General features: G+C 38.4%; 1 protein-coding gene across 2 annotated transcripts in view; it reads left to right on the top strand.

Annotated features, from left to right (window-relative positions):
* The window catches only part of LOC308687103 (cell adhesion molecule CEACAM5-like), a 74,049-nt gene that overhangs the window by 12,901 nt on the left and 33,831 nt on the right, over nt 1-27,317 (top strand). Inside the window, exons 1-3 of one of the 2 annotated variants that reach the window (XM_081359366.1) lie at nt 4,318-4,385; nt 11,186-11,227; nt 24,694-24,891. In XM_081359366.1, the coding sequence (XP_081215492.1) occupies nt 4,358-4,385; nt 11,186-11,227; nt 24,694-24,891 (268 nt within the window). In that variant the 5' untranslated portion in view covers nt 4,318-4,357. Of the gene's footprint in view, nt 1-4,317; nt 4,386-11,185; nt 11,228-24,693; nt 24,892-27,317 lie in introns of those variants that run through there. The other variant, XM_081359367.1, reaches the window with a different exon arrangement.

A 27,317-nucleotide genomic window follows, 5' to 3' on the forward strand; every position in this document is an offset into this window, starting at 1 on the left:
CTGATTCCAAGTGATCAAGGGCTTAGGACGTTCCAATTCAGCCCGCCGCAGTTTCCGCCAGTAGTGGGCAAATCAATGACGTACATCCGAGTGAACGAGACGGAGGGAAGTTAGCGAGTAAAGGGCATGACAATTTTGGACTGGAACGCAGCCCATAATGTTTGCTTCTGCATTAAATCATAATACCCTAATTTAGTCAAAGGCCGCGCGTTGTCACTGGTGCGCAATGAATTCTGGGGTAGGAAAGGCTAGTGATGGGACGGTTGATCCGGGGCTCCGATGCTCCAACGCAGTTTTCAAAGCACTATTGTATCACTCACTGTACCGATGCTTGTATCGAAACGACAATACCACGTGATTGATGACGTTTGAAGCTTCGAACATCATGCAGTATCAGAAGTTCGGGACAGCTGGTTTGAAAAAAATTGGCGCTTCACAACCTCATCTGATGATGCATAAGAATGGAAATGATTATCGAGGAGGCATTATTTAAATTATTTAACACTATACTTCCCTATAACATAAAATGTATTTTTTAAAAACCGAACACCCAGAATATATTTTCAATTACAATTACTATAATTATGATCACATACTTGCATTTATTTATTTATTTGATCAATATGTGAATCCGTTGACCAGGCTACACATTGTTATGAGTTGTGGTCTCAGTGGCACCTTTGAAGGAGCTTTGGAACTGGGACAGCCTTCATCGAGCTGTGATGCGATCAGCCTTCGACGGATGCAGCCTTTGAATTGGGACACAGCCCACATCTCGAGGTCTCTTCAGTTTTATGGCAGGTAGCACCAACGTTAAGGTGTATTATCGCCACCTACTTTGTTGGAATGTGGACGCATTTCATAATTATTATTTTTTTTTAAATCTAAATTCTCTTAATCAGCTCTGTTCTCTTCAAATAACAAAATACACTCTCTAGTCCACAAGTTATTATATTAAATATTTTGTTCTTCCACTCCCACCAAAGTTCCCTCTGTTTATCGTTCATTATAATACTTTTGAGAGACAAATAACCAGTTTTATTAAGCTTGGTATGCCCAACCCTTAATCTTGTTAAAATATTTTCCTGGTTGGTGCTTCTTTTAGCTATCCTCACTACTCCTACTTCTTCATAAAGTTGACGTAGCCTACGGTGTTTCCTGTATCCAATTTTTGTTGCCACTCTTTAGTGGTTTAAGTTTTAGTTATTCCTTTTGGTTCATATTCACTAAGTGATATATTCATGATCTCATTTTCCAAAGCCTGTCTCGAGGTCTCCTTTCAAGTGCCTGCCTAAAAACCCTCTAAATCCTGGACTGGCTATATACCGGTATATCTACAGATGTTTAATAACTGTAAAAAATAATGATAAAAACATTGACAGCTCTATGGATAATATAAACGGCCTTAATGTTCGCAAAGCGAGTTCTGCAGACGTTTCTCTCAGGTGGTGTGGTTTATAGGCGTACTGGAAGTCAAAGCATTAGTTGTTTCTAAAAGAAGCCTTCATTTTTGGAGGCCATTGGTGGTTGAAAATGAAAATTCAGAGTCACAGCAAATCACCTCATTTACAGAGGCTTCTTTCAGCTCATCATTGAAGATGTTTTGTTAACTTTAGCAGCTGCTTGTAGAGAGAATATTACAGAGTGTCTTTAGTTTAAGAGGCCTATAGAGGTGAGCTTAATAGTTGTGGTTTGACTTCTGCTCTGTTTCTGTTCTGTGGGTTTACCCAGAGTAGAGGAAATATTTATGCCCTTTCTGCATCTTTAGTTTCATAAACCTCAAAATATCACTATAAGAGCACTTTCATGGTTCTACGCTCCTTTTAGAGAAGAAATTAACGTTTTAAATCCTGTTTCGGCCGATCATCAGTCCATCTGACCTGAATCAAAATCACTTTATCTGTGTCACTTTGTATTATTCACTTTCATTTGTAGGCTATTGGTGTTCATTGCAACTGGGGTCTCTGATATTTTAAAAGTAGTAAACGAATTGAAATATCTTAAAATGTATTCCTTTGTTTACTTTCTCATGTATTTAAATAGCAACAATCATACTGGGCTTGTAATGTTGACAAATCGCTGCAAGTCTTCTTTGTGCAATATGAGGATGCATACATGAATATCAGTCACGTGACCGCTCTTTTTCCATTTGACTGCCGCCATTTTGAGTACCTACCGAGTACTGTCTACTATGGTAGTGACAAGCATTAAGCTAGCTTGCTACTATTTACAGCTTCAAACGGATACAGTAAATGGCTACGGAAGACAACATTTCGCACCTCGACTGCCATGAGAAGAAACGCTACTTTCAAAAAATAATATCGTTAGGGTGTGATCCCTATGCGATACCTGATGCGTACTTCCAGCCTCTGTCCGCTCCTACCGAACTACCAATCCTGGCATTCAATGATATTATATGTTGATCCGACTATTTTAAGCATGCATTTAAATGGTCCAGGGGCAGAACTTTTGCCAAGCGTGTCAGAGGTTCTGGGTTCTAATCCGCACTCTTTTTTTTTTCTTTTTTTTCATCAAAACCGATTATGTTTATCAGTGGTTGTATATCAGGCAGGGACACGTTTGTGTGCAGTTTGTTTTGTAATTTCACCGGAACGAATAGAGTCTCTCCACATTGAAGCACGCGTCCGAGTGAAGACTGTGTGCGAGCACAAACAAACACAGTATCCGCGCCACTGATCGCAGCGGCAACGAGCACTTTGATCACTTGATTTCAGAAACAACACATTTCAGCGCTAGATTGCCTCTTATTTAACAAACGAACTAAATTAATGCTCTGCTAGTTAACTGGAGATGTTTTGTTTATTTGTATTGGTAGACAAACACATTGGATAACTTGTTAATTATATAAATGTTGCAGCAATATTTCAAATGCATTCACTTAGCAACAAGCCATGCTATAGCGTTATTTGCATTTTCAGATCAGTGCTGGTCAAACAGAGCTGAAAGTTGTCCGACTCGACCGCTCTTTTCTCCCTGATTTCAGACACTTTTTCTTCGTCTGTTTTCAAGACGAGGCCTTTGGCATCTTAAATTACTCTAATTACAATGGCTTGTTATCATTGGGGTCAGACACAGATTTATTCTAACATGTTCACTTAATATTGCTTTAAACAGAATAGCATTTCTATAAATTCTCCATAGTGATAATCTCATGAATTGTGATGTGCTTGCAATACGATTAGCTATGCTAATTGTAGCTATAGTGCATCTGTGACCCAGCTGCGATTTTGTGATGTATTTGGTCAAAATAATTCTAGTTAACTGCATTATAGCTAGTTTGTGTTTCTGGTGTAGTACCAATGTACAAAAGGCCCTTAATGAGTCAAACATGTGTAATTAATCTGGAAACATTACTTTGTATGTCCAGTATGTGGCCATCACTCAAGTTCATTGCAAGTATGCATCAGCCTTATAAAGCCTAGGGAAAAACATATGAGATACATACACATGAAAAAAACAAACAAACAAAAAAAACATACACATGGAAAATTGCATTATTGGTCAGCGCCACCTATTGTCCAGGCGTTACTTAGGCCTATCCGAAGGCAATCAATCGTTTTGCAATTTGCATTCGGTGTGTGTGCATTACGCTCGCTCTGTCAGAACTCAGAAGGAAACAGTCACAAGGATTCAGTTGCGAGTGAACAGTAGAATTTATTAACACAATAGTTAGTAGATAGTAGTGTGGATCAGAGTGGAAGCAGGCAGAAGAAGACTCAGGCTCGGTAACGCAGGGACGCAATGGGCAGACGTAGATACAGGAACAGGTAGTAATTCCAAACCTCAGGAAATCCACTGCATGGAAACAGGACTGGAATGCAGGAGAAACACGGTGAGTAGATCCCAGGTGAGCCTCAAGAATCATCTGACAAAGACAGGACGAAGTAACAAACAATAGGACATCACATTCAAAACAGCTGGCGCTGATCAGCTCATCAGCCGCGCTAACGAGCCGCGCCCACTCACACAACATATGTGAAAGCGCCTTTACACCAGTAGCCCTAGATATCACGTGGTGATTTCACTTTGTATTCACTGTCTGTAGTGTGAGGCTGTGTGAAGTGCGAGAACAATTACTGAAAAAAACAAAAACAAAAAAAACAACAACCTTTTTTCAAATAGATGAACGGAGCTGAAACAACCTGCATACACCAAAAGACAAGCTAAATATCTTAGAATGGCTCTCTATTTTCCTTTCTCTTTTTTTATGAACTTCTGTGTAGAGTTTTGTCTCCTCCTCCCTCATCTCTTCTTGAAGTGTGAAATGACTGTTTAAACACAGGAAGTGTGTGTTTTAGCACACAGCGCTGTTAAAACAGTCTATTAATGTAACAGTATGGGCTCCAGTGCACTGCCTCTCATCTGTGAGTATTTTATTAATATCTTCTGTTTCTAATGCATTGTATTCAGCTGAAGATGGGATACAATAATGATTGTTGTGTAGGAGAGTCTATGAATCCACAGTCTCACTGTATTCTTTATTGTTTAAAATCATTGTGATGATATGTTGCATGTTGATCAGATAAAGAGGTTGATGATGCATGTATCTGTGTGATAATGCTTGTGAAAGATGGGGGCAATGTGCACATGTAGGGAAGAGGGGGGGAAGAGATGTAGATTAGGATGATTCTGAGGTGAGACTTTTGTCTCAATAGTGCACGAGAGGGAGTTCAAATGTTAATTTCCAGAGAGATCCTTTGACCTCTCAGGGTTTGGTCGCTCTTCAACCAGACTGTCTGGCATTTTCTAATTTCTCAAATTCTTACAGTGCTATAAACAATTCCGGAAGAGCATGTTCAAATGGTCTATCTATCTCCTCTCGAGAGGAGGTGTGTGTGTATATACAGTGAGGAAAATAAGTATTTGAACACCCTGCTATTTTGCAAGTTCTCCCACTTGGAAATCATGGAGGGGTCTGAAATTGTCATCGTAGGTGCATGTCCACTTTGAGAGACATAATCTAAAAAAAAAAAATCCAGAAATCACAATATATGATTTTTTTTAACTATATATATATATATATACACATACATGCATACACAGCCTACTCACCTAGTTACCTCAACCCTCCCTCCACCACTCGACTCCTCAAAGGAGAAAGGTTCACGAGCCGGAACTCGAACTCGGGTCAACCGAGCTTCCCACAAGGCCATCGGCGCAGACGATGGGACAATGACTACATGTGCACCAATAATGAGATTATTTCTAATAGTCAGAGTAAGGTCTTAATCGCAGTAACATGTTTATATGACACGAGTAGAACTCTTCACTCCAGTTTACATGCAATATTCATTATTCTGATTATTCGTTAAGTATGGTTATACCACACTCAGATAGGCATTCAGTATGCATGTTAATCTACTCACATCAAATTCAAAATAAATTTTTATGAACGTACTGGATATTATTCTGTAGCGTGATGAACATCGCAATGCCGGGTTTGCCCTTACTACCGTCGTGTTCTTCACACCGTCTGGATGAAGATATGGAGCAGAGACTGTGCAGCAAGTGTTGACAGAATTTAGCGATTTGGAGAAGAGAAAACTTCAGAATAATGTAACGTAGTTCATTCTTGAAGTTGTGTGATCAACACATGGCATCGGTGTAGAACCGAGCACAAGTGCATTTTGGTCAGAGCGGTAATAATGTGATTAAAGGAGTAGTTCACTTTAAAATGAAAATTATCCCATGATTTACTCACCCTCAAGCCATCCTAGGCTTATATGACTTTCTACTTTCAGACGAATACAATCAGAGTTAAAAAAAACACCCTGACACTTAATAAATGAATCTTTATGTTATGTCATTGCAGAGTAAAATCTATAAATCAGAATATTTATTGCATTTATGAAGAAAAGGCTCAGCACCCAAGGCTCAAATGGTGTTCAGTGTCTTCGAGGCAGATTGCCAGCAACATCCATTTTTGGATTGTTTGTGATTTGGTTTTTAGTGACTGAGGAGTCCTCTTGACTAAGCCTAACTTTTCACAGATTTAGGAGCTGGCTGTTGCACAAAAAACCTTTGGGAAATACTTGTAGAGCAAAAATGTAGGAGTCCTAAAATTAGGACTGACATTCATTATTTTTAAGATTTTCTTCTTAATCAGCAACTTAGCTACTTTTAGCCTTAAGGTGTCTTGTGAATACGACCCCTGATTGTATTTGTGTTGATGTGAGTTGGTGTTTAATGATGCTGTATCTTTAATAATCTCTCCATCAGAGACTCAGAGAGTTTGAGAACAGAGACTGAACACACAATTATCTTCTCTATCACTTCTCGTTCTCTTTGTCCATCTGAAGAAATAATTGCAAAAAGTATTTGGACACTTAAATCACTCATAGATGTGTCTGAGTTTCATTACGTTTGACACAGTTTATCAAACCAAGAGGAAACTGCCATCAAATGATGCTCAAGCTTTTCTCAGAACTAACTTCTCTTTTCTGAGACACTTTACAGTTATTTTTTAACAAGCTGGCCTCAGTGTCATTTTTTATTGGATATACAAAGTCAGTTTAAACTGGCAGAATAAACACAGGTGTAGCCTATGTGAACATTTGAACAGCATTTTGTTTAATATTGTGAATACTTTATTTTGTGAAATGTTTGGAGTGCAAACTGTGCTTGTGGTATATTCCTTTAAATATCACTTATTTTGATATTGCATGTTTATCAACAACCTAAATGATCTCAGATCATAGTCGCCGATTCCGTGTGTACTCGAGCCCCCGGCAAAAACACAGGATAGTCTTCATTTATTCATCCAATCAAAAAAATCAACAGATTTCGGGAACCTCTCTGATTGGTGGATCTCACATGGAGTCCTGGCGCATCATCACACACTTCTACAGTTATATTGTAGTAACCCATCCTTTAAGTCCCTTAACTACCTCTATTGTGTTCTTGTTTCTTATTGGTTGTTCAGTTACGCACTCCTTAGTATGGAGCGTAAAGTTACGCTGGAAACGTCACGTTTAGTGCCGGAGCAAAAGCGCCTATCAGCTGCATTGACTGAATATATGAATATCGCACTATTGGTGAGTGTGAACTGTAACCTACATCTGTGTCAGAAGAAGTTCAGTAAAGCTTGTGAAAGAATCTCCTAGTCATGGCTCATTCCACACACACACGTTTCCATGTGCATTAATCCAAATCAACGGCACAACAATATTTAGCATTACAACATAACCTTACACACAAGATTGCGCTTTGTTTTTTTTTTCACACAATGATGAATTTTAAGTATCAACTGCATAATCATCAGGTATGTCAGCTAGAGAGCAACACTAATGGAAAGAATGTTTGGTTTAGTTTGGTTTGTAATGTACTTGGAGTCAGTATGTTTCTCTTCACGAGACGTGCAGAGTCACACTTCCTGCACAGGTCCTGTTCACTAAACCCGCAAACACAGTATGATAAACAGAACACCAGACCTGTTATCCGACAGTTCCCGACCCGTTTGACATAAAGACTGTGACCCGAACCACACCATGCTTTAAATGCTGTTGTCTCCCCTGAAGCTCTGCAGTGTTTAGTGTTGTTGGTCCTCTTCGAAGCTTGAAAAACTGTGGAGTCGGGGCAACACCAGCAGAAACATAAATCTATGTCTCAGGACCCCCTAAAAGGACCCATAAATAAACCACACGGGCCACCTCATTTTCTGTCCATTTACATTGTGATCATCACAAGTACTCTTTCTGGTTCTTGTTAAATACCAGTTCACACTAACAACACACTGACCAATGCGGACAATCACCAGATTACAGTATGTCACTCCTCAGACATTTAATAAATGCAAAAACAAGCGCTGACCAATACCAACAGAGACAGAGAAACACACTGATCGACAGAAACCGACTGAGTCTCTGTTGCAGTTTGTCGTCGATGTCGTACAGTGTGAATTGGACTGAACTGAACTGGATTTGGTTCATTAAAGTGTTGTATATGTGAAACACACTAAGTGTCCAAATTATTTTTGCAGCCACTGTAAAGTCACAATGAATTTGATGGTGCCGACGTTAAACAGGAAGTGATGTCGTGTGTCTCAAACACTTTGACCTGATTTGGTTTGGAGTTCTGAAGCTTGTTTTGTTCCAGTGAAATATCAGTGATGTGAAACGTTAATGGTAACAGTTTATTTTAGGGTTCATTTCTCACTTTTAAATAGTTGCCTATTAGCAGGCATATAACGATATTGGCTGATTATTAGTACTTATAAAGCACAAATTAATGACTTACTCAGCATGATCATATTCTACATCCCTTAATCCTGCCCAATACCTAAACTTAAACACTACAAAAACTACCTTAATAACTATTAATAATTAGTAAAATATGAGTTTATAGAGGCAAAAGTTGTAGTTAATAGTGAATATGTGTTCCCCATACATTAATCATATTAATTTAGCTTGTAATGTGTGTATGCGAGTGTCTTAAAACACACACAATCTTTATTTTTATTTTTATGTAATGTCATAGTGGCATGAATATGCATTATTCTATATGTTATTTATATACTTTTTATGTTTTACAAAACAATAAGCAAACACAAACAGGGGAACAGAGGGAATGATACAAAATTGATATGGAACATGAATAGTTGTGTAGAAAAGCAAAAGAGAGTTTCAGAGATTCACTGATTGATCACATTTATTGACGAGATTAACATCATATGTTGTGAGTTGTGAAGCTCAGTGGTTCAAACTGCTGCTTTTTTGTTGAGCATCAGTGAATCCTTCAGTGAATCAACTCTCATATCAGTTCACGAGTCATGTGACGTCATCGAGTGTGATGATGTTAAAGGGATAGTTCACCCAAAAATTAAGTTTCTGTCATTAAAGGGGGGGGTGAAATGCTCATTTTCACTCAATCTCCTGTTAATCTTGAGTACCTATAGAGTAATATTGCATCCTTCATATCTCCAAAAAGTCTTTTGTTTTATTATATTTTTTAAAGAAAAATAGGCTGTACCGAGTCTTTCCGGAAAAAAACGAGCGGCTGGGGGCGGGCCGTGCGGGCGGAGCTAAAGCTGTGCTAACGTTCCGAGCTAGTGACCAGAGCCATAGAGAGAAAGAGTTGCGACACTCTTTGATGTCGCCGCTATGGCTGTCGGGTGGTTCATGTAAGCCGCAATAGTTCCAAAACACACGCTGGCAGTCATGTTCTTCTATGGGACAGACAGCAGCGATTGCATTATTGAATGGTAAATATAAAATAAAACACACACCCAAGTACTTTTTCAGCTGTTATTGCATTATTGCATTTTGTTAATGTCAGTTTTGCATTTGGAGATAAGTTTTAGGCTATATTTTTGGAGGGAAAAGCATAGTGTTCATGTTCGCATGGGTAGTAGCACTGGCTTTAGCGGCTCTAACTTAACTTTTCCATATCATTCATCTGATGATGGACGTCTCATGATATTTATTTTAGCACAACTGGGCTGTATTAGGCTATTGATTCCCGTGATTTTGCTTATAAATTTTGATTCAGCCATTACACCTTCGTGATCACGCAAAGAGGTCTGCCGTGGCCGTCCGTTCAGAGTTCGCTTAAATATTTTTTATTAAACAATGACAGACAACAAAAATGTGTGCTTGTGTGTGAACAAGAAAAACAAAAACCAGGGGCAGGTGATCCATGAAACAGACAGGACTGGTGATCCCATAACAATCCTAGAGGTCCAGCATTGTTCTCACAAGCCGCTTCACTCAAGACAATAAAACATAATGAAAAGTTAGTATATCCCAAAAAATTTAATTAAATAAAAGTTGCTATAAAGGTGGCAGCGATTCATTACCGAACTCTTAACTGACGAAGTCGCGCTAGCTAACTAGCTAGCGCAGTGCTTGAAAATTGGTTGAAACATCCAACATAAAATATAAATAATTACGCTGTGCATGTACAAATGAAGACCAGTATAAGCATCGCAAAGGGCCTCTGATACAATATAGACAGTTGACAATTCAAAAGAGGTCGATATCTCAACAACTTAACTCTGGAACAACTCGACGCGCAGCAATGTAAGTGAATGGTGTCCAACGCCAAAATGACAGTGTTTGGAACTATTCCGATCTTCTAATCCCGGAAGTAGGCGGTTAAAAGCGCCGCCATTGTTTACAACGGAGGTCTATGGGAGTGTCGCAACTCTTTCTCTCTATGGCTCTGCTAGTGACAACACACAGAGACATTTGTTCAACAGTTTTACTCACCGTCCAGTTCCAACGCACGACCGCGAACCTCATTGTGACTGCTCGATCCTTAAGCATTAGACGATCTGCAAATCCGTCGATCTGGGCTTTGTTTATAAAACAATCATCGTCGAAATGCAGGGAACAACAGTCTTACACCGTTTATGCTCAGGAAAACAAACTCCATCCACGGGTTCCTTAACGCTGGGTTCTTTGGGAATCTGTGCAGGGTTGTCTTGCCCTGGCAACCAAAAACACACTTCTTTGGTGACATTGACTTCCCAAAAGCCGGGCAGGGCGCTTTGATGGCGAACTGCTTTCACTCTATTGCTCTGGTCTACGAGTGCGCGCGCGCCCGCGATCTTACCGGAGAAGTGCCCTTAGGAACCATATAAGGAAATTCCGCTCTATCTTACGTAAGACAGAGCCATACACGAAAAAAACTTTCCGAAACTTGTGACAAACCGACGTACAACATAGTTTTTGAAACTTTGTCCATGTTTAGCATGGGAATCCAACTCTTTACCAGTGTAAAAAACTCAGTATGCATGAAATAGCATTTAACACCCCCCCCCCCCCCCCCTTTAATTAGGCTACTCACCCTCATGCCGTTCCAAACCCGTAAGATCTTCGTTCATCTTCAGAACACAAATGAAGATGTTTTTGATGAAATCCGAGCGCTTCTGACCCCACATAGCCAGCAATGACATTGCAACTTTCAAGGCCCAGAAAGGTCCAAGTTTCGTACCATTCTGATGAAGCTGTGATTTTTAGAGATTCAAAACGATCGAAAAAAAATGATCGAAGAGCACCTAAGGGTTAAATGATGGACAATAATCCATCAGTTCTCCCCTGAATGACCATCAAAACAGAAAATCACTTTCAGTTCATGTAGAATAAACTCTAGACATGTTTCAGTGTGTGATTTACATTGTGTTGAATGAATGGAAAAGCTTCATATCTGTTTCTTCTGCTTTTAGTGCTGATGTCCCTCGTTCACTCTGGACTACCGGATTATAAAGGTAGTATATATGCATTATTACAGTAAATTGTATCTATTTAACCCGTTCAGACCTGAATTATGTTTTAGGTTTCTGAAAAATATAAAAGTACATTTTCCCAGCTCATGAGGCTTCTATAAATGAGACCAAATAAAAAAATTAAAAAAAATGTTTTGCTTTAATTGTAATTTTTTTTGTCCATTTCAATGGACGTCACGTCAAAACAGGTGTACTTCACAAAAATGTACCAACATAAAATTAAATAATAAACATAAAAATTGTTAGTATATACTTAAAGCTTTTTCTCAAGGTCAAAAACCTTTCAACAGTATACCATTTCAACTTTAATTTTGAGGTTTTTGTTTTACAGATTGCACATTGTTTGTAATAAACTAAATATCTTAGAATCAATCAATATGGTCATGTTAGAGTCATTTTCTTTGCGAATCTTTCTTTTTTAGATCAAAAACTTGAACATTACAACATTTCAACTTTATTTGTAAGGTTTTTGCTTTATAGATCGCACATTTGTTTATTCATAACAAAATAAACCTAGGAATCAATCAACGAATTCACGTTAGAGTAATTTACTGTGTGCATCCTTGAAACAATTTCTCTGTTAGCGATTTTCTTGTATTTCTACAGTACATTACTGGCAGCACGGTTGCCATGCATGATGCATGTATTTTGATTTCCAGTAAATGTACTGTAATTCACTTTACAGTACACAAGATCAGTACTGTAAACTACCAAATAGTACTTTACTGTATTTGTACTGTATTTTGTAATTTGATCTGCTTTTGCTGTAATTAATTATACGGTGTTGTAATATCTATATTGAGAAATTACTGATAAATGTTATTATAATTTTCAAAATAATTACTAATAATGATAATATTATATCACAATAATATAATATGTAGTTATTAGGAAATATAGGCTATAGTAGGAAAAAATATGGAAATCAATGGCTATACTGTCAACTGTCTAGTTACCGACATTCTTCAAAATATCTTCTTTTGTGTTCAGCAAAATAAAGAAACTCATACAGATTTGGAACAACATGAGGATGAGTAGGTGATGACAAATATCATTTTTGGGTGTACTATCCCCATAAAGGGATAGTTCACCCAAAAATTTAAATTGGCCCATGATTTTCTCACCCTCAATCCATCCTAGGTGTATATGACATCGTTCTTCTTTCAGACGAATACAATTGTAGTTATATTAAAAAATGTCCTGGCTTCCAAGCTTTATAATGGCAGTGAATGGTTGTTTCTGTTTTGAAAGTCCATAAAAGTGCATCCATCCATGATAAAAGTGCTCCATGGCTCTTGGGGGTTAATAAAGGCCTATTGAAGCGAAGCGATGCGTTCGTGTAAGAAAAAATAATTCATTTTTAAGTTACGCTTTCGATTTATGTCAAATCCTATGTTTCGTTTGGCCGGAAGCTAGTCATTTTACTTTATAAAGTTTTAAATACGGATATTTTTCTTACATCTCCATCTTCCTCATCATCACTCCACATAAAGTCAACATCTGAGATACTTCCATCAGCTATATGTTCAAGCACTTCAAGAACTATATATTCTGCATATGAAAAAGTAAAAAAAAAATGTATCGGTACTGTGATATAGATTTTTATATAAGAAATTTCAATCAGCATTACTGGACTTCAATTACTGGAATGTGATTTCAGTAACAGGCTTTTGAACCCACTGTCCATTCTAATGGACAGACACATTTGAAAAAATCCTGATTTAAAATGTGAAATTCTACAATCGATTTTTAACTTTAATTAATAAGTTCAATCTTTCTATTTTACATACAAACTATGAAATACTGGCAAACATATCAAAAAAAGTAAATAAAACCACAGAAAATGTTGCTTGCTTCTGTGTTTGGAGTGAAGTGCTGACATGCTTCTCTTCAAAGTAGTGTTTTTTTCTATAATTACTACATGCAAAGCTTTACTACCATTTGATTGGATGACAAGCGTCCAATCTAATGAACTGCAGGCTTTAACTAGGTGAAATGCTCCAGAAGTAAAAAAAAGGGGGGTTGACATGTGATGTCCATTGTAATGGACGCAGTTTTTTTTTTTGTATGTTTATTGTATGGATCAGATCAGGATCCCACATTTGTCTCTTTGCTGATGTTTATGTCCATATTTTGCTGTCACACATTTTCACACAGCATCATCTGTCTGTGTAGTTCCTCATGCTGCTGAAACACTGTTTCTGGCTGTTTATTCAGTCAAACACAGTCTTGCAGTTGTAGATCAGTCAGACAGTCTTTCTGTTGAATCCTGTTGACTGTAAACAGCGCCATCTACCGGCCAGAACAGGTTCTGTTCAACAACCGCCAGACAAACGTTTTCTCATCAGTTAAAAAAAAGTTTGAATGATATAATATCTCCTTTAAAATAGACTATTGTTTGTGATGCATTATGACAGTCGAGCTTCAGAAACCCAGAGTGATCATATGATCATGATTAAAAAAAAGGATGGCAAATGGTTTCATTTGTAAAGAAGGGCAAGTAGCCTAACAGCAAGTAAATTAAAGAAACATGCACTATTAGAAGGATGGAAATTATGAAAATTATGTGTAACACTCTAATTTAAACATATTTTGCTGGTGCTAAAAATGTGTAGAAAAAAAAAATGACACATAACAGAACTGTCCAGAATCCAGTCAGTCCATATAGTCTGTTAATGACAGTGACTTGCCATTTCATTTTTACTTGTATATTGTTGTAAATAAAACATCATATACAATAATCATACTTCATCATGTTAATCAATACCCTTGCTGACTGCTAGTAAGATTTTGAATCTGTCTCTTTTCTTATATTTATTTACGAAAACAATATTTTTGCCTGCTATTTACGAGTCGGGTGGCCCATAAACTTAAAGTCCATGTTGCAGGTTAACCACCACTGTCGATTAATGGGTACATAAATCACTCAAGATATGTATATCATTTTTAAAATGTCATAAAAATGGTCTTAAAGACCAGGGCCCGGTTTCCCAAAGCGTTCTTATCTCTAAGTAGTTCTTAACCTATTCCTTAACCTCTCTCTTAACCTTATGGGACGGTTCCCGAAACGTTCGTACGCTAAGTATATCTTTTGTAAGTCACACTTTCGTAAGGTTGGTCTGGACCACTCTTAGCTTTACCTTATCACTGTTGCAGGTCTAAATGAATATAATTCTGAAGTTTTAATACACCCAGACAGTATTAAATTAGGCTAATTCAAGTGTTTTCATGCAAAGAATAAAATTGTCATTACACTGATTGTTGTTAGATTTTTAATTATATTATTATACAATATTATTAATTGAATTAAAACGCTCTTTTAAAGGCCAGTGAAAGCATAGGCTACTGTCAGTTAAGTCCTATTCGGACGTTAATATTGTTTCTCATGGGCTCGTCCGGTATTTTAAACATTTACAGGGGTAAGTCGGTGATTTTAGTGCCGTCCGAATCCATAATATCAGTGTTTTTCTCACCCAATCCGTGTAAAAATCCCTGGCCAAATTAGTACCTTCTGTTTTTTGACAAACAGGTCGTGTGGTAATTTAATTGCCGTCTGAATCCACATCTCCGAGTTTACAAGAGATTCAAAATTCACGGTTTAAATCCTTTTTGATCACTGCCGAGCACCGTACGCAAGATGTAAACTTTTATTACTGAAATGCTGGAAAGTATTTACACAAGAACAATATTTCATCGCAGCTCCACCTCAGCGAACAAAAATGGGAAAGAAAAGGCGGCACGTAAATTTTTGAAAAGGTTATTGTGGCAGCAATAGGCTATATGTTACAATTTTAAAATATTTAGGCTAGGCTATTATAGGCTATTATAGTTTGGATTGTTTTTAATAATATCCAATAATCATAATAAATTGCAATTTCAACTATTTCTGAAGTGCTTCTTTTATAAAGATGACCGCTTTTTCACATAAACAGCCCCTGCACGAGAGAATAATTGATTCTCGAGCCATCGATTTCAAACAATTCAGCACCATCGCCACGGACAGCGCCGGGTCACGTCGCACGTAAGAAGGTATATCTTAAGCAGCTTTCTAAGGTATAGTTCGGGGAACACACTTAGGAAAATAAACAAATTTGGTAAGATATATCTTTCGAGTCTTCTTAGCAGGCTAAGAGTGAGCGTTATCGGGAAACCGGGCCCAGTTTTTTACGTTTTTGATATTAACGTTTTTTTTATGCATTTCGGTGATGACGTCACGTTGGGGAGAAGTGGAGGAAAGCCTAGCATTATGGTGCGTTCAAGCCATCTCGTATAGATTGTATTTACGGGTTAAACGCACTTGAACGCCACCACAATGTCATACTTAATTATAAATAATAAATAATTAAATGCATGGTCCGAGGAGAATGAATGGAGAGTTGGTGAAGTGTCCTGGTGAGCAACGCAGAAATGAGCACTGGAGCTAGTCTACCATAGACTGTAAAAAATAGTCTACGAGCAGCAGTGCACTAACGGCACTTTTTTTTTTTTTTTTATTGTCATTGAATAGCACCGAGTGAAAAATCAATGTTTTCTTTATATCTAGTAGAAGTGATTATGACGTTAGTTCAGATAAGTACCGCTAACCTTTGTCATAGTGTAGTACTGGTAAACTTCGTCTTTGTCATCTAGAAATAGAAGGCATCATGCTAGCTATATGGGTGTTTCTTAGCGTTTATCTCTTCCTCCGGTGAAAATGTTGTTGCAAACGTAGCCGCCGCGTGTCTGTCGCTGTGTTTGGCAGGTGCTTGTGTGAGCGGTGCCGTCCCATGGAAACTGCGTTAGAAAGTTTGTGCTGTAGGGAAGTGAGTGCGTTTTGGTCGCTGGTCGAGGAGCTCACCCCGTGACCAGATGTGACGTGCCTCACTCATCCAGAGTTTTTACACTCAGCACAAACACAGTAGTTCACCATTATCAATCTACCTACTATATATTTCTATATATTTATCTATCTAGCTGCTAGCTATCTATGCTAACGTTATGCTATCTGGCTGTCTGCCTATCTCTCTCTATACTAGCCTATCTATCTATATCTATCTGTCTGTCTATCTATGTCTATGTATTTATCTATTTATCTATAATCTGCGCTATCTGAATACTCTCGTCTCGTCTACTAAGTTACTCGTCTCTCTAGTCACTCTCAGTGCTCTCAAGGCGGGTGTAACGTTCATTTCTTTTTCAATGATGACACATTGTTGTAATGAACAGCTAGCTTGTGCTAGTCATTTATTTTTGTATTCCACTTAAAACATCCTGTCACCGTGATCACCTAAAAGTCCCCCAGTTCCTCTCTTTAAGTACACAGTAATTTATCCTCCAGCACCACCTTGTGTCTACATGGATATATTACATGTTAATGAATATCATTACATCCCCTCTCCTTTGAGTAAACACAGTAATCAACACTTTCTAAGAAATAATAAAAATGACATCAATAACACAACTTGGTTTTCTATCAAATATATGAATACATTTGCACTAGTGTCAATAACAACATGAACAATAATTTTGTTGGTATTTTACTCTTTTAAAGATTCAGTCTCTCAGGTTTTTTTACTACACGTGTGGATCTCCTCAACACAGGTGAGTTTGGTACGTTTGTCTCTGAATGATGACGTGTGTCATTTGAGTCTTCTGGTGGCAAGTGTGGAGACTCAGGTGTATCATTTGAGTGCTCCTGGAATACCTCTTGTGTTTTGAGCAAGGAACGGCGATTCCTCCTAAGTAACTGTCCTTCCTCAGTCCTGATAGTGTAAGACCGTGGTCCTACTTCCTGGAGAACAGTGGCTTTCTTGTTCCAAGCATTTTGATCCTCAATCCTGACAACATCATCTTTTGATAATGGCTTGAGACTTTTGGTCGACCTGTCATAATATGATTTTTGTTTCTGCTTTAACAGCTGAAGTCTTTGTCTCAGTTGTCTGTTTTGTTTTTCCTTTACCCAGCAAGGTAGTGTGGTGCGTAACTTACGACCCATTAACAGTTCAGCAGGCGATGAACCACAGTCCAAAGGCGATGCTCGATAGCTCAACAGAGCAAGATATGGATCAGACTTGCTGTCTTTAGCTTTCTTCAGCAGTTGCTTTAGAATGTGGACACCTTTCTCAGCCTTGCCATTGGACTGAGCATACAAGGGACTTGATGTAACATGTTGAAAGTCATAGTGCCCCACAAACTGCTGCCATTCCTTGCAGTTAAAGCATGGCCCATTGTCACTAACGACAATCCTTGGAATTCCATGTCTGGCGAATATGGATTTGACATGTATTATGACACTGCTTGCTGTGATGCTGGTGAGAAGTGCCATCTCAGGAAAATTGGAATAGTAATCAATCACAATTAAATAGTCTTTACCATTTAAATGAAAGAGATCCATACCAACCTTTTGCCATGGTGCTGTTGGCAGATCAGCCACCTTCATAGGCTCTTTTGCCTGTTTATTGTGGTGTTTCTGGCAGGTCTCACATTTGCTTATCATCTTCTCAATGTCCTGATTGATGCCAGGCCAATACACAGTATATCTTGCCCTCCTTTTGCATTTTTCAATTCCCAAGTGTCCCTCATGAATCCTCATAAGCATTTCCTGACGTAGAGTTTGCGGAATCACTATTCTGTTCAGTCTTAGCAGTAGTCCATTTGCAACACTCAACTCTGACCTGATGTGGTAATATTTTGCACAGGAACCTTTTGGCCAATCAGTTTGAATGTTCTGTACAACAGTTTGTAACTCTGTGTCTTTTGCTGTTTGTACTGCTATTTGTCTTGATTTTGTGTCTGAAACAGGCAGGGAAGCAGTGATCATACTCACATGAGCCTCAACGTCGTCTCCAGTAGAGCTCACATGACTCACTGTGGGTGCTCGGGATAGTGCATCTGCTAGCACTATGTGTTTGCCTTGTGTGTAGATTAAATCAAAGTCATATCTTTGTAACTTCATCATAAGACGCTGAATCCTTGGAGACATCTCATTTAAGTTTTTCTTTATGATAGCGACCAGTGGTCGATGGTCTGTCTCCACTGTAAAAGTGGGGAGGCCGTAGATGTATCCATGAAACTTTTCCAGTCCAACCACCAAGCCTAGACATTCCTTTTCAATCTGGGCGTACCGACACTCAGACTCAGTCATAGACCTGGAGGCATAAGCAACAGGCTTCCAATCCTCTCCCTCTGCTTGCAGTAAGACTGCACCAAGGCCATCTTTCGATGCATCTGTGGACACCTTGATTCTCCTGGTAGGGTCAAAGAAAGTGAGCACAGGTATAGTAGTCAGCGTTGTTTTGAGTTTTACCCACTCTTGTTCATGCTTTGCTGTCCATGCAAACTCATTCTCCTTATGTAGGAGGTCTCGCAGGCAGGCAGTCTTGGCTGACAAGTTAGGAATGAATTTTCCAATAAAGTTGATCATTCCCATGACCCGTAGTACTCCTTTCTTGTCTGTGGGCCGGGGCATCTCCAGTATGGCTTTTATTTTGTCTTTATCTGGCTCTATTCCTTGAGCAGACAGCTTATCTCCTAGGAATGTAATTTCCTGGACGCCAAACTGACACTTGGCTTTGTTGAGTTTCAGTCCATTCTTCTGGACACTCTGCAGCAATTTGGTCAGTCTCTCATTGTGTTCCTGCAAAGTAGAGCCCCAGCAGATGATGTCATCCACGTAGACCCGGACTCCTTCTAGACCTTCTATTATGTGTTCCATTGCTCTGTGAAAGATTTCAGATGCCGATATGATACCAAAAGGCATCCTGAGGAAACAGTATCGGCCAAATGGTGTGTTGAAGGTACAGTATTTTGTGCTCTCTTCTTCTAACTTGAGCTGCCAAAAACCTTGAGACGCATCCAGCTTTGTGAAGTATTTAGCACCTGACATTTCACTGCTGATTTCTTCTCGCTTAGGGATTTGGTAATGTTCACGCTTTATGTTTTCATTCAAATCCTTTGGATCCATACATACTCGTAGTTCATTGTTCTTCTTCTTAACACACACCATTGAGTTGACCCAATCTGTAGGCTTTTCAACCTTTCTGATTACTCCAAGCGTGGTCATCCTTTCCAGCTCTTTTTTAAGACGATCACGCAGGGGTGCAGGAACTCTCCGCGGAGCATGTACCACAGGCTGAGCATCATCCTTAAGCTGGATCTTGTATGTAAACGGCAAGACACCAAATCCTTTGAAGATGTCAGGGAAGCTTTGTACCATCAAGTCTACTGAATCGTGTGGTGTGTTCTTAGCTGCACTGTCACAGTTGATGCGGTAGACTCTTTTAACCAATCCCAAATCCTCACAAGCTCTATCACCTAACAGTGAATCATGTCCTTCAGCAACAACAGAAAACAGTATATGGTGCACTTTGCTCCTTGACGCTACTTTTAGTCTGCACACACCAAAACAGTCTATTTCCTGTCCATTGTAGTCCTTCAATGGTGTTGTCTTTTTCTGCATTACGGGTTTTTCTTTCATGGCTTTAATGTCACTTATACTTATCAAATTTGCTTTTGCCCCAGTGTCAAGTTTCAATGTAACTAATGCTCCATTTATCTGCAGCGGCACAATCCATTTATCCTCTTTTACTAAATTCACCTCATAGTCAGCATTGCTTATTACTGTGGGCTTCACATTTTCTGTGGCTTTCTCTGATGTATAGTCACATGACACCATTCCTACAAAGAATGTCTCATCTAAATCAGTGTCCTCAACAACATGCACAGATTGGCTTTTACATGATTTTCCTTTTGAAAAACACTGCTTGGCAAAGTGATTCTTACCATTACATTTTGTGCACATTTTAATAAATGCTGGACATTGCCTCGGTTGATGCTGGTAACCACATCGTTTGCAACTAAATGTCCCGTCCTGAGACTTCTTTGCATTCTTGAACTGCACATTCTTCTTCCCCTTGAAGGATACAGCACCAATTTCTTCACTGTCACCAATTACAGTTGCACCATTATTTATGTCACTGAAGGTCTTAGCATGCTTTTGAGCCAATTCATTGGCATGGCAAATTTTTACAGCATCCTCCAGTTTAAGTTCAGTTTCTCTCAACAGACGTTCTCTGACCTTTTTGTCATATATTCCAAAGACAATCTGATCACGTATCATGGACGATTTCAAATCCAAAAAATTACATGTTTGTGCCTTCAATTTCAAATCTGTGAGAAAGCTATCAAACGTCTCATGTTGCTGTTGTGTACGTGAACGAAACCTCTCATAAGTTTCGTTTTTCTTCGGAGAACAATGAGCATCAAATTTCTTTATCACTTCCTCCAGTTTCTTGTCATCGTCAGGTTGATCAAACACGAACGTATTGAACATTTCAATCGCATTTGGACCTGCTATGGTTAGCAGTAATGCTATCTTCCGTTCGTCTGGTTTATTCTCCAACCCGATCGCCGAGATGTACAGCTCGAATTGCTGTTTAAACGTCCGCCAATTGCAGTCAACATTACCCGTGAGCTTCAAACCCTCCGGTGGCCTCAGCGACTCCATGTTGCGTTTCACAATTGTCCTTCAATAACTTCAATAACCACTCCTGGTACCATGTAACGTTCATTTCTTTTTCAATGATGACACATTGTTGTAATGAACAGCTAGCTTGTGCTAGTCATTTATTTTTGTATTCCACTTAAAACATCCTGTCACCGTGATCACCTAAAAGTCCCACAGTTCCTCTCTTTAAGTACACAGTAATTTATCCTCCAGCACCACCTTGTGTCTACATGGATATATTACATGTTACTGAATATCATTACAGCGGGCTTTATTAAATTCTCTCCCCAACGTGACGTAATGCAATGCATTGTGGTGGAAAGGAGAATTGCAAGCCGCTGTAAGATAGTACCTACTTTTTCGTATTATATTCCGTTTTGTGATACCCAACAACATAAAATACAATGGATAACAGTTTAAATGTTTATTACCAACAAGTAAACTGCACAAATTCGATGAAAAAAAACCCCTGCAACATGGCCTTTAAAGTCCCTGTAAAGGCAATTCTAAAAAAAAAATCTAAACACATTATAAATGTTAGAAATGTATTGCTAAATCATATTACAAAGACTGTGAACTGTGAAGTACTGAATTGTGGAGTTAGACCGTTAAACAGTTTTTCACCATTGCTGTGTTCCGGATTTTTTGGGCGGGGCTAAAACGGGGGCTCGATGACGCACTGAAGCCCCTAAGCTCCTGGACACGCCCCTACTTGATGACGCACTGGAGCCCCTGACGCTGGCCCCTCCCCTAACAATATAGCACATTCACATCAGTTTGCCGATCGTGAGTTACTGTCAGTACTATTAGTTACTACAGCCTACAGTTTGCTAGCTAGCTATGCCTTCGTCACGGAAATGCGTCCTACCTGGATGCGATCACGTACAAAACAGATCGGTGTCCTTATATTAATTTCCGAAAAACTATCATATCAACAAGAGGTGGATTAATTTTGTGAAGAGCCACCTTGATGGAGAGTCGAGGATCACCGCCAAAACCCGCCTCTGTAGTGATCATTTTACACAGGATAGTTTTATAAACTTTCGTCGGAGACAACTGGGATTCACTGATAATCCGCTGTTACTGGTGAATGGGGCCGAGCCGACTATCTCCCGCCTCATCCTCCCGTCGCGCCGACAACTGGTGCCATCGTCGGCAGTGCGTGCCCACCAATGAGTGTAAGTTGCCTTGTGTGCTTATGTTATAATTATAGTAGGTAGTCCAGGCTCGAACATGTATGGCTTTGTAAAACAAATTAAGCTGCTAGGAGCATCCATTCTGGCTGTAGCGGTGACAGACAGTTGAGTGTGGCGACGGCAGCTTTCCCGCGAGTGGGCGTGGTTTCAGCGCAGCCAGCGGACACGCCCCCAGCGTTTGAGAGCAGAGACTACTGCTCATTTTTTCCAGATTTTGATAGCTTATTTTATGTACTTGCCGGCTTTTTTATCATTGAAATTTGGCTGGGTGGCTAATAACACATTTTTCTGTGGTGTGACAAACTCAGAACACGTACTTAATTTTGACTTTACAGGGACTTTAAACATGGTGGAGGAGAGAACGATTGCTGCTTTTAAAATGTTTTTTTTTTATTATTATTAGTTTTTTACACAACAGCTATCGCCTTGTCTTGTTGTTAAAGTAGATTTGAACATTTAAGTCACTTTGGATTATAAATCGCAGTTTCAGATGATAGAAAAGTTTGTGTCCACTGATGTAGAGTTTATAAAATGCACACTGATGTCTATGAAAGCGGCAATAATAATCCTTTCCATATAATGAGGCGCAAACTAACATGGCGCCGCCCATTGCGCATATACAGTAGGCTAGCGCAACTAATGCGATCATTATAAAGGTGTTTAAACAACAAAACACGACAATATTTTGAATAAAAACATAAAAATAAAAGCAGATCATCAGTCTTTCAGCGCTATTGTGGCTGCGGTGTGTCACGTGACAAGCAATGACGCGTCACCATGGAAACAATAAAGTGATGCGTTCTAAATAATAACGGTCGCCTTGAAAACCTCACAGGGGTCAGCCAGAATATTTGAAATGTACGTGTAAAAAGGTTAAATATGAATACAGAGCCTGTGTTCATTTTATTTATTTATTATAAATTACAGTACTTTTTTAAATTAATATTTTAAGTACAGTACAGTTTTTTTATTAACTTTTAAGTACAATACATTTCCATAACACAAATCTTAATCATAATCATAAATAATCTGCAATACATTTTAATTTAATCATTAAGTTTTTTTATTTACCTGTATAGAGTAAGGGGAGCCGCTAGAAACTTTGGGCTCTATGAAAGAATATGAGGTTGGGCCCCTACCGCACCCATTCCATTAATAACATCGATCTCTGGGGCCCCAAAAGTGCATGGGCCCTTACAGTCGTCCTAGTTTTCTCCCCCTTAGTGGCGCCCCTGCCTGTATGTAAGCAGCACAGTGCAGTGTTAATATTCAATCTGTGTTTTTACAATGTTTAAAGTGGCTGGCAATAATAAATATTCTTATTAGAAATAAAACTGCCTCATATTTGACCTGTAATAGTGAGGCCTACTACTCTATTGTATTTCCATATTGGTCATTATGGTGGTACTTGGTGAGCCACATATTTTCTGAGGTGGTATTGGTGTAAAAAGTTTGAGAACCACTGTTCAAGTGCATCACACACATGCGCGCGCGCACACACACACACACACACACACACACACACACACACACACACACACACACACACACATGCGGGTTCAAGCTTCGTGTTTAGCATATTTTATGCACTTTTGTAACGAATCACTCAAAAGTAATTCATAGACCTTATTCAGAGCTGCTCCATGACAGGAATGAAAGCGAGGCTGTGAGGGATAAATTTACCGTTTTCTGATGACATCTGCTGTTAAGAGCTGTTATTAAAGCTCATAGATCACTTATAATTTTCCACAGCTCATATTGTCTGGGGTTTTTTGTCTACTGAAATTTCTTGGAAAGATATTATTTCAGTGTTTCATCAGCAGAACAATCCAAAAACACATTAACAGTAAAACCCACTGAAGATGTCTATCCACAGCCTCACTTTCATTCCCGTTAAAAATCAAATAAGCTGCTGTGATTAAAGGTTTATTTACTGTTTATTTTTTTATCTGCTGTCAGACTAACATCTATCTTTTTGTTGCAATTAATCTGATTATTGTACATTTCAACTTGTTCTAGATGCCCCCCCCCCCTTTTTTTTTTTACATCTGAGCTCCTGCCCCTGAGAAACTCAAGTTTAAATAATTTAAATATTTAAATATTTTTCCTTATGTTGGATATTTTCTATGCTTAAAATTCAATTATTTTATTGTTATATGCTGAAAGTTTATGAATTAGATTTTTTAACATATATATATATATATTTTATTTTTTTTGAGAATAGGGCTTTCGTAATGTTTTTTAACACAATGTTTGTGGCCAATGACAGCACATATGTTAATGTTACATGTTTACACATCTTTGTGATGACCTTTCAGACACATTTACTGTGTTTAAATGCATTAACACTATAAAGGAGTTAAAATGAACAAAGCTCACGCATTAAAGTGTAAGAATTTAACACGGGTTGAGTCATTTTTAACACATCCTTTCTGAGAGTGTAAATAACATTAATAGGAATATTAGTTTCATGGTATCATAAGACAACTTGACTAGTCTTATTGAAAATTGATTTATCTTGTGTACAGTACATATTGTAAATGTTGGACAAGCTGTAATTTGAACATGCTTCTGATTAATTCAAAGATCAAAGCATACATGTGGACTAAATACAAATATAAATATTTTATTTAGTTTTAACAATACATTTATGTATTTATAATGTAATCATCAACACAAGCAAACTAAATGTTTTATTTAATGCAGTCTTTTTCTCAAAGCTTTGAGTTCATGACACTGATCTTGATACTGAAATACTTTTTCTGCAGATCAGCCTCAGACAGTCACTCTCACATGTGAGATACAGGGAGAAGACATTCAGTGGAGATACAGATGGATTAAAGATGGTTCAGTCATCTCACACACTGAGAGAGTCATCAACATCATATCTGTGTCTGATGGTGCTCAGTACAGATGTGAAGCAACGAGATCAGACATCAGTGATGGTGTTACAGTGAATGTATCAGGTGAGTGTTCATATTCAACTGTGTTGCTCATTTAAAATCCATATTTGTGGTTCAGCACTTTTCTTATATTCTTCTGTATCAGCCACATCTGTTCTTAAGACAACTGAAGCAATTCACTTTAGTCATTATTCTCTCAGATGCAGAACTGCTCACTGAATAAAGCTCAGTATCTGTTTTCTGCTCATTTCTTTAAAGCCCCATTATGCTTTTTCAATATTACCTGTCATGCAGTGATGAAGCTGTTTATGAATGTAAAAGGTCTGCAAAATTGTAAAGATCAAAGTGCAGATAAATAAAGTTATTGTCTCCTAAAGGAATAGATTCTGAACTGCAGAAACGAGTCGTCAGTGTTTCCAGTCTCACTTCCGTAACTTATCTACGCAACAAAGTAACTAATTTGCATAATGCTCTGATCTTCATTATCTGCCCGTGAACAAAGTCTGATATCATCCTGTCAGTATCGGATTCAGTTCTCTTGCGCAGCTTATTGTGCTTCTAATATTTCTTTATTAATGACTTTGAACAGTTCCGGCGACTGAAAGCTATACTTGAATTAACATACAGTCATAAATACAACATTTATAGGATATGAAATGTCCCCGCAGCAAAAGCAAAAGTATCCACGGGTGAAATGTTTCGAAATGTCTCTTGGCACAGCAGAGCAGCAGTTTTAGTAAAATGATTTTCAGTACAAAAAAAAAAAAAGCAGTTTAAGTCATTTTTTTATATACTTTGACATTTTTGGTGCAGTTTAAAAAATAGTTATTTTCACCATTACCACAAACAAGCGACGGAGCTGCTGAATCTGAGTGCAGGAGCTCTATAGGCTATCATAGAAACACAAGTGTTTGCGGTTGATTTCTGTCGTGACACTCGCCAACAGCACTGAACACACACTTCGGTCAGTACAACTTTACATGTTTTATTATTTGAAACTTTATCAACTTCGGTACATAAAAAAAAAAAAAAGCTGAAATAACAGAAAATAGCCGTCTCATAAACATACAGTAATTTTCCGTAAATAAAACACATTTTGTATTAGTTCTACGTCAGAACGGCAGCTCACTATTGACCGACGCGGGTCACATGATCACCACGACACATGCGTGTGATGCTGACGCAGGAGCTGGCCAATAGTGAGCCGGCGCTCTGACGTAGAACCTGGAAGCTCTTCACTGTTTACACTACTACCATAAAGTTGTTATTTAGTTGTTTTTTTTGTGCACAAAAACTATTATCCTCGCCTCATTACTGTGCGCTATCACAGCCGCCCTGCCAACGACACCGTAGAAAGATTCGTGGACACTCTGACTCATTAATAGGGTCCGCAAAGCAAACAAGCATGCTGATCGTTATTTGTGCAGACTGACCAATAGGGTATAAGTGAACCTCAGGAAATCTTTTAAATGTGAAAGTAAGAAATTGATCGATGGAAAGAACTTAACAATTATAGTGACATGTTTGCTAACGAAATAAACCAATTAAAAGCCATTTGTATGGTGTAGTTTTTGTGTTCATGGTTAAGTGCTAATAAACTTTGCATTCCCACTGAAAAACAAGCGTTCCAGCACGAAAATGTGGCCTATGAATAGTGTTGCACACCTTCTTATCAAATTCACATGATCAACCTCTCTTCCATTTTGCTTGGGAACTAATGTGGTCGGAACCAAAGTTTTCACGACTGCGTTCTCTGGAATCCTCTCAACCGAAGCACTTCTACATCCCGATTGGTTGCCGCCGAAACCGCATCATAGCTCATTACCATAAAGTTGACCTGACTTCAACTCTCCTCGACACCCTCACTGTCCAAGACGCGCCACCAGCTCTAAAAGACCCTAATTTGAATAAAATACAAAAACTTTTAGAGAAAATTTCAATAAACATTTTATAGAAAAACACTATTGTTTTACAGATATATCCTGGATTATTGTGATCAAACAGTCTCTCTGTAATATGCAATGTTCTTGCAGTTAAAGGACAAGTTCGGTATTTTACACTTAAAGCTCCAATATGTAGGAATTTTGTAATAAAATTTCCGAAAATAACTTGCACAGTGTGATATATTTCCTCCAGTTGTGTACTTACAATATCTCAAAAGTCTCCAAAGATTTTTTATTTCAGAGAAATTCCGATTTTAAATAACTGGCCGTCCCGGAAAAGAAATGTCGCGCCTCAGTGACGCAATGTCCGCTCTATCCTTTTTTTCCGGTGTGGACCATGTGATAGGATATTCCACCACACCGGATTTTTTTTTTTTTTTTTTTACAACAACTTTATTGAGTTTTTTTTTTCTTATCACAATAAACAATAAAGACGTCTGACAAAGAATAAAAAAAGAATAAAATTAAAAATATGACCCACCACACCGGAATATCACGGTCAAATGCGGAAGTGGTGGTTAAAGCGTTATAGCCATAGACTGTATG

The sequence above is a fragment of the Scardinius erythrophthalmus genome (assembly GCF_964197995.2).
Source record: "Scardinius erythrophthalmus genome assembly, chromosome: 2".
Taxonomy (NCBI): domain Eukaryota; kingdom Metazoa; phylum Chordata; class Actinopteri; order Cypriniformes; family Leuciscidae; genus Scardinius; species Scardinius erythrophthalmus.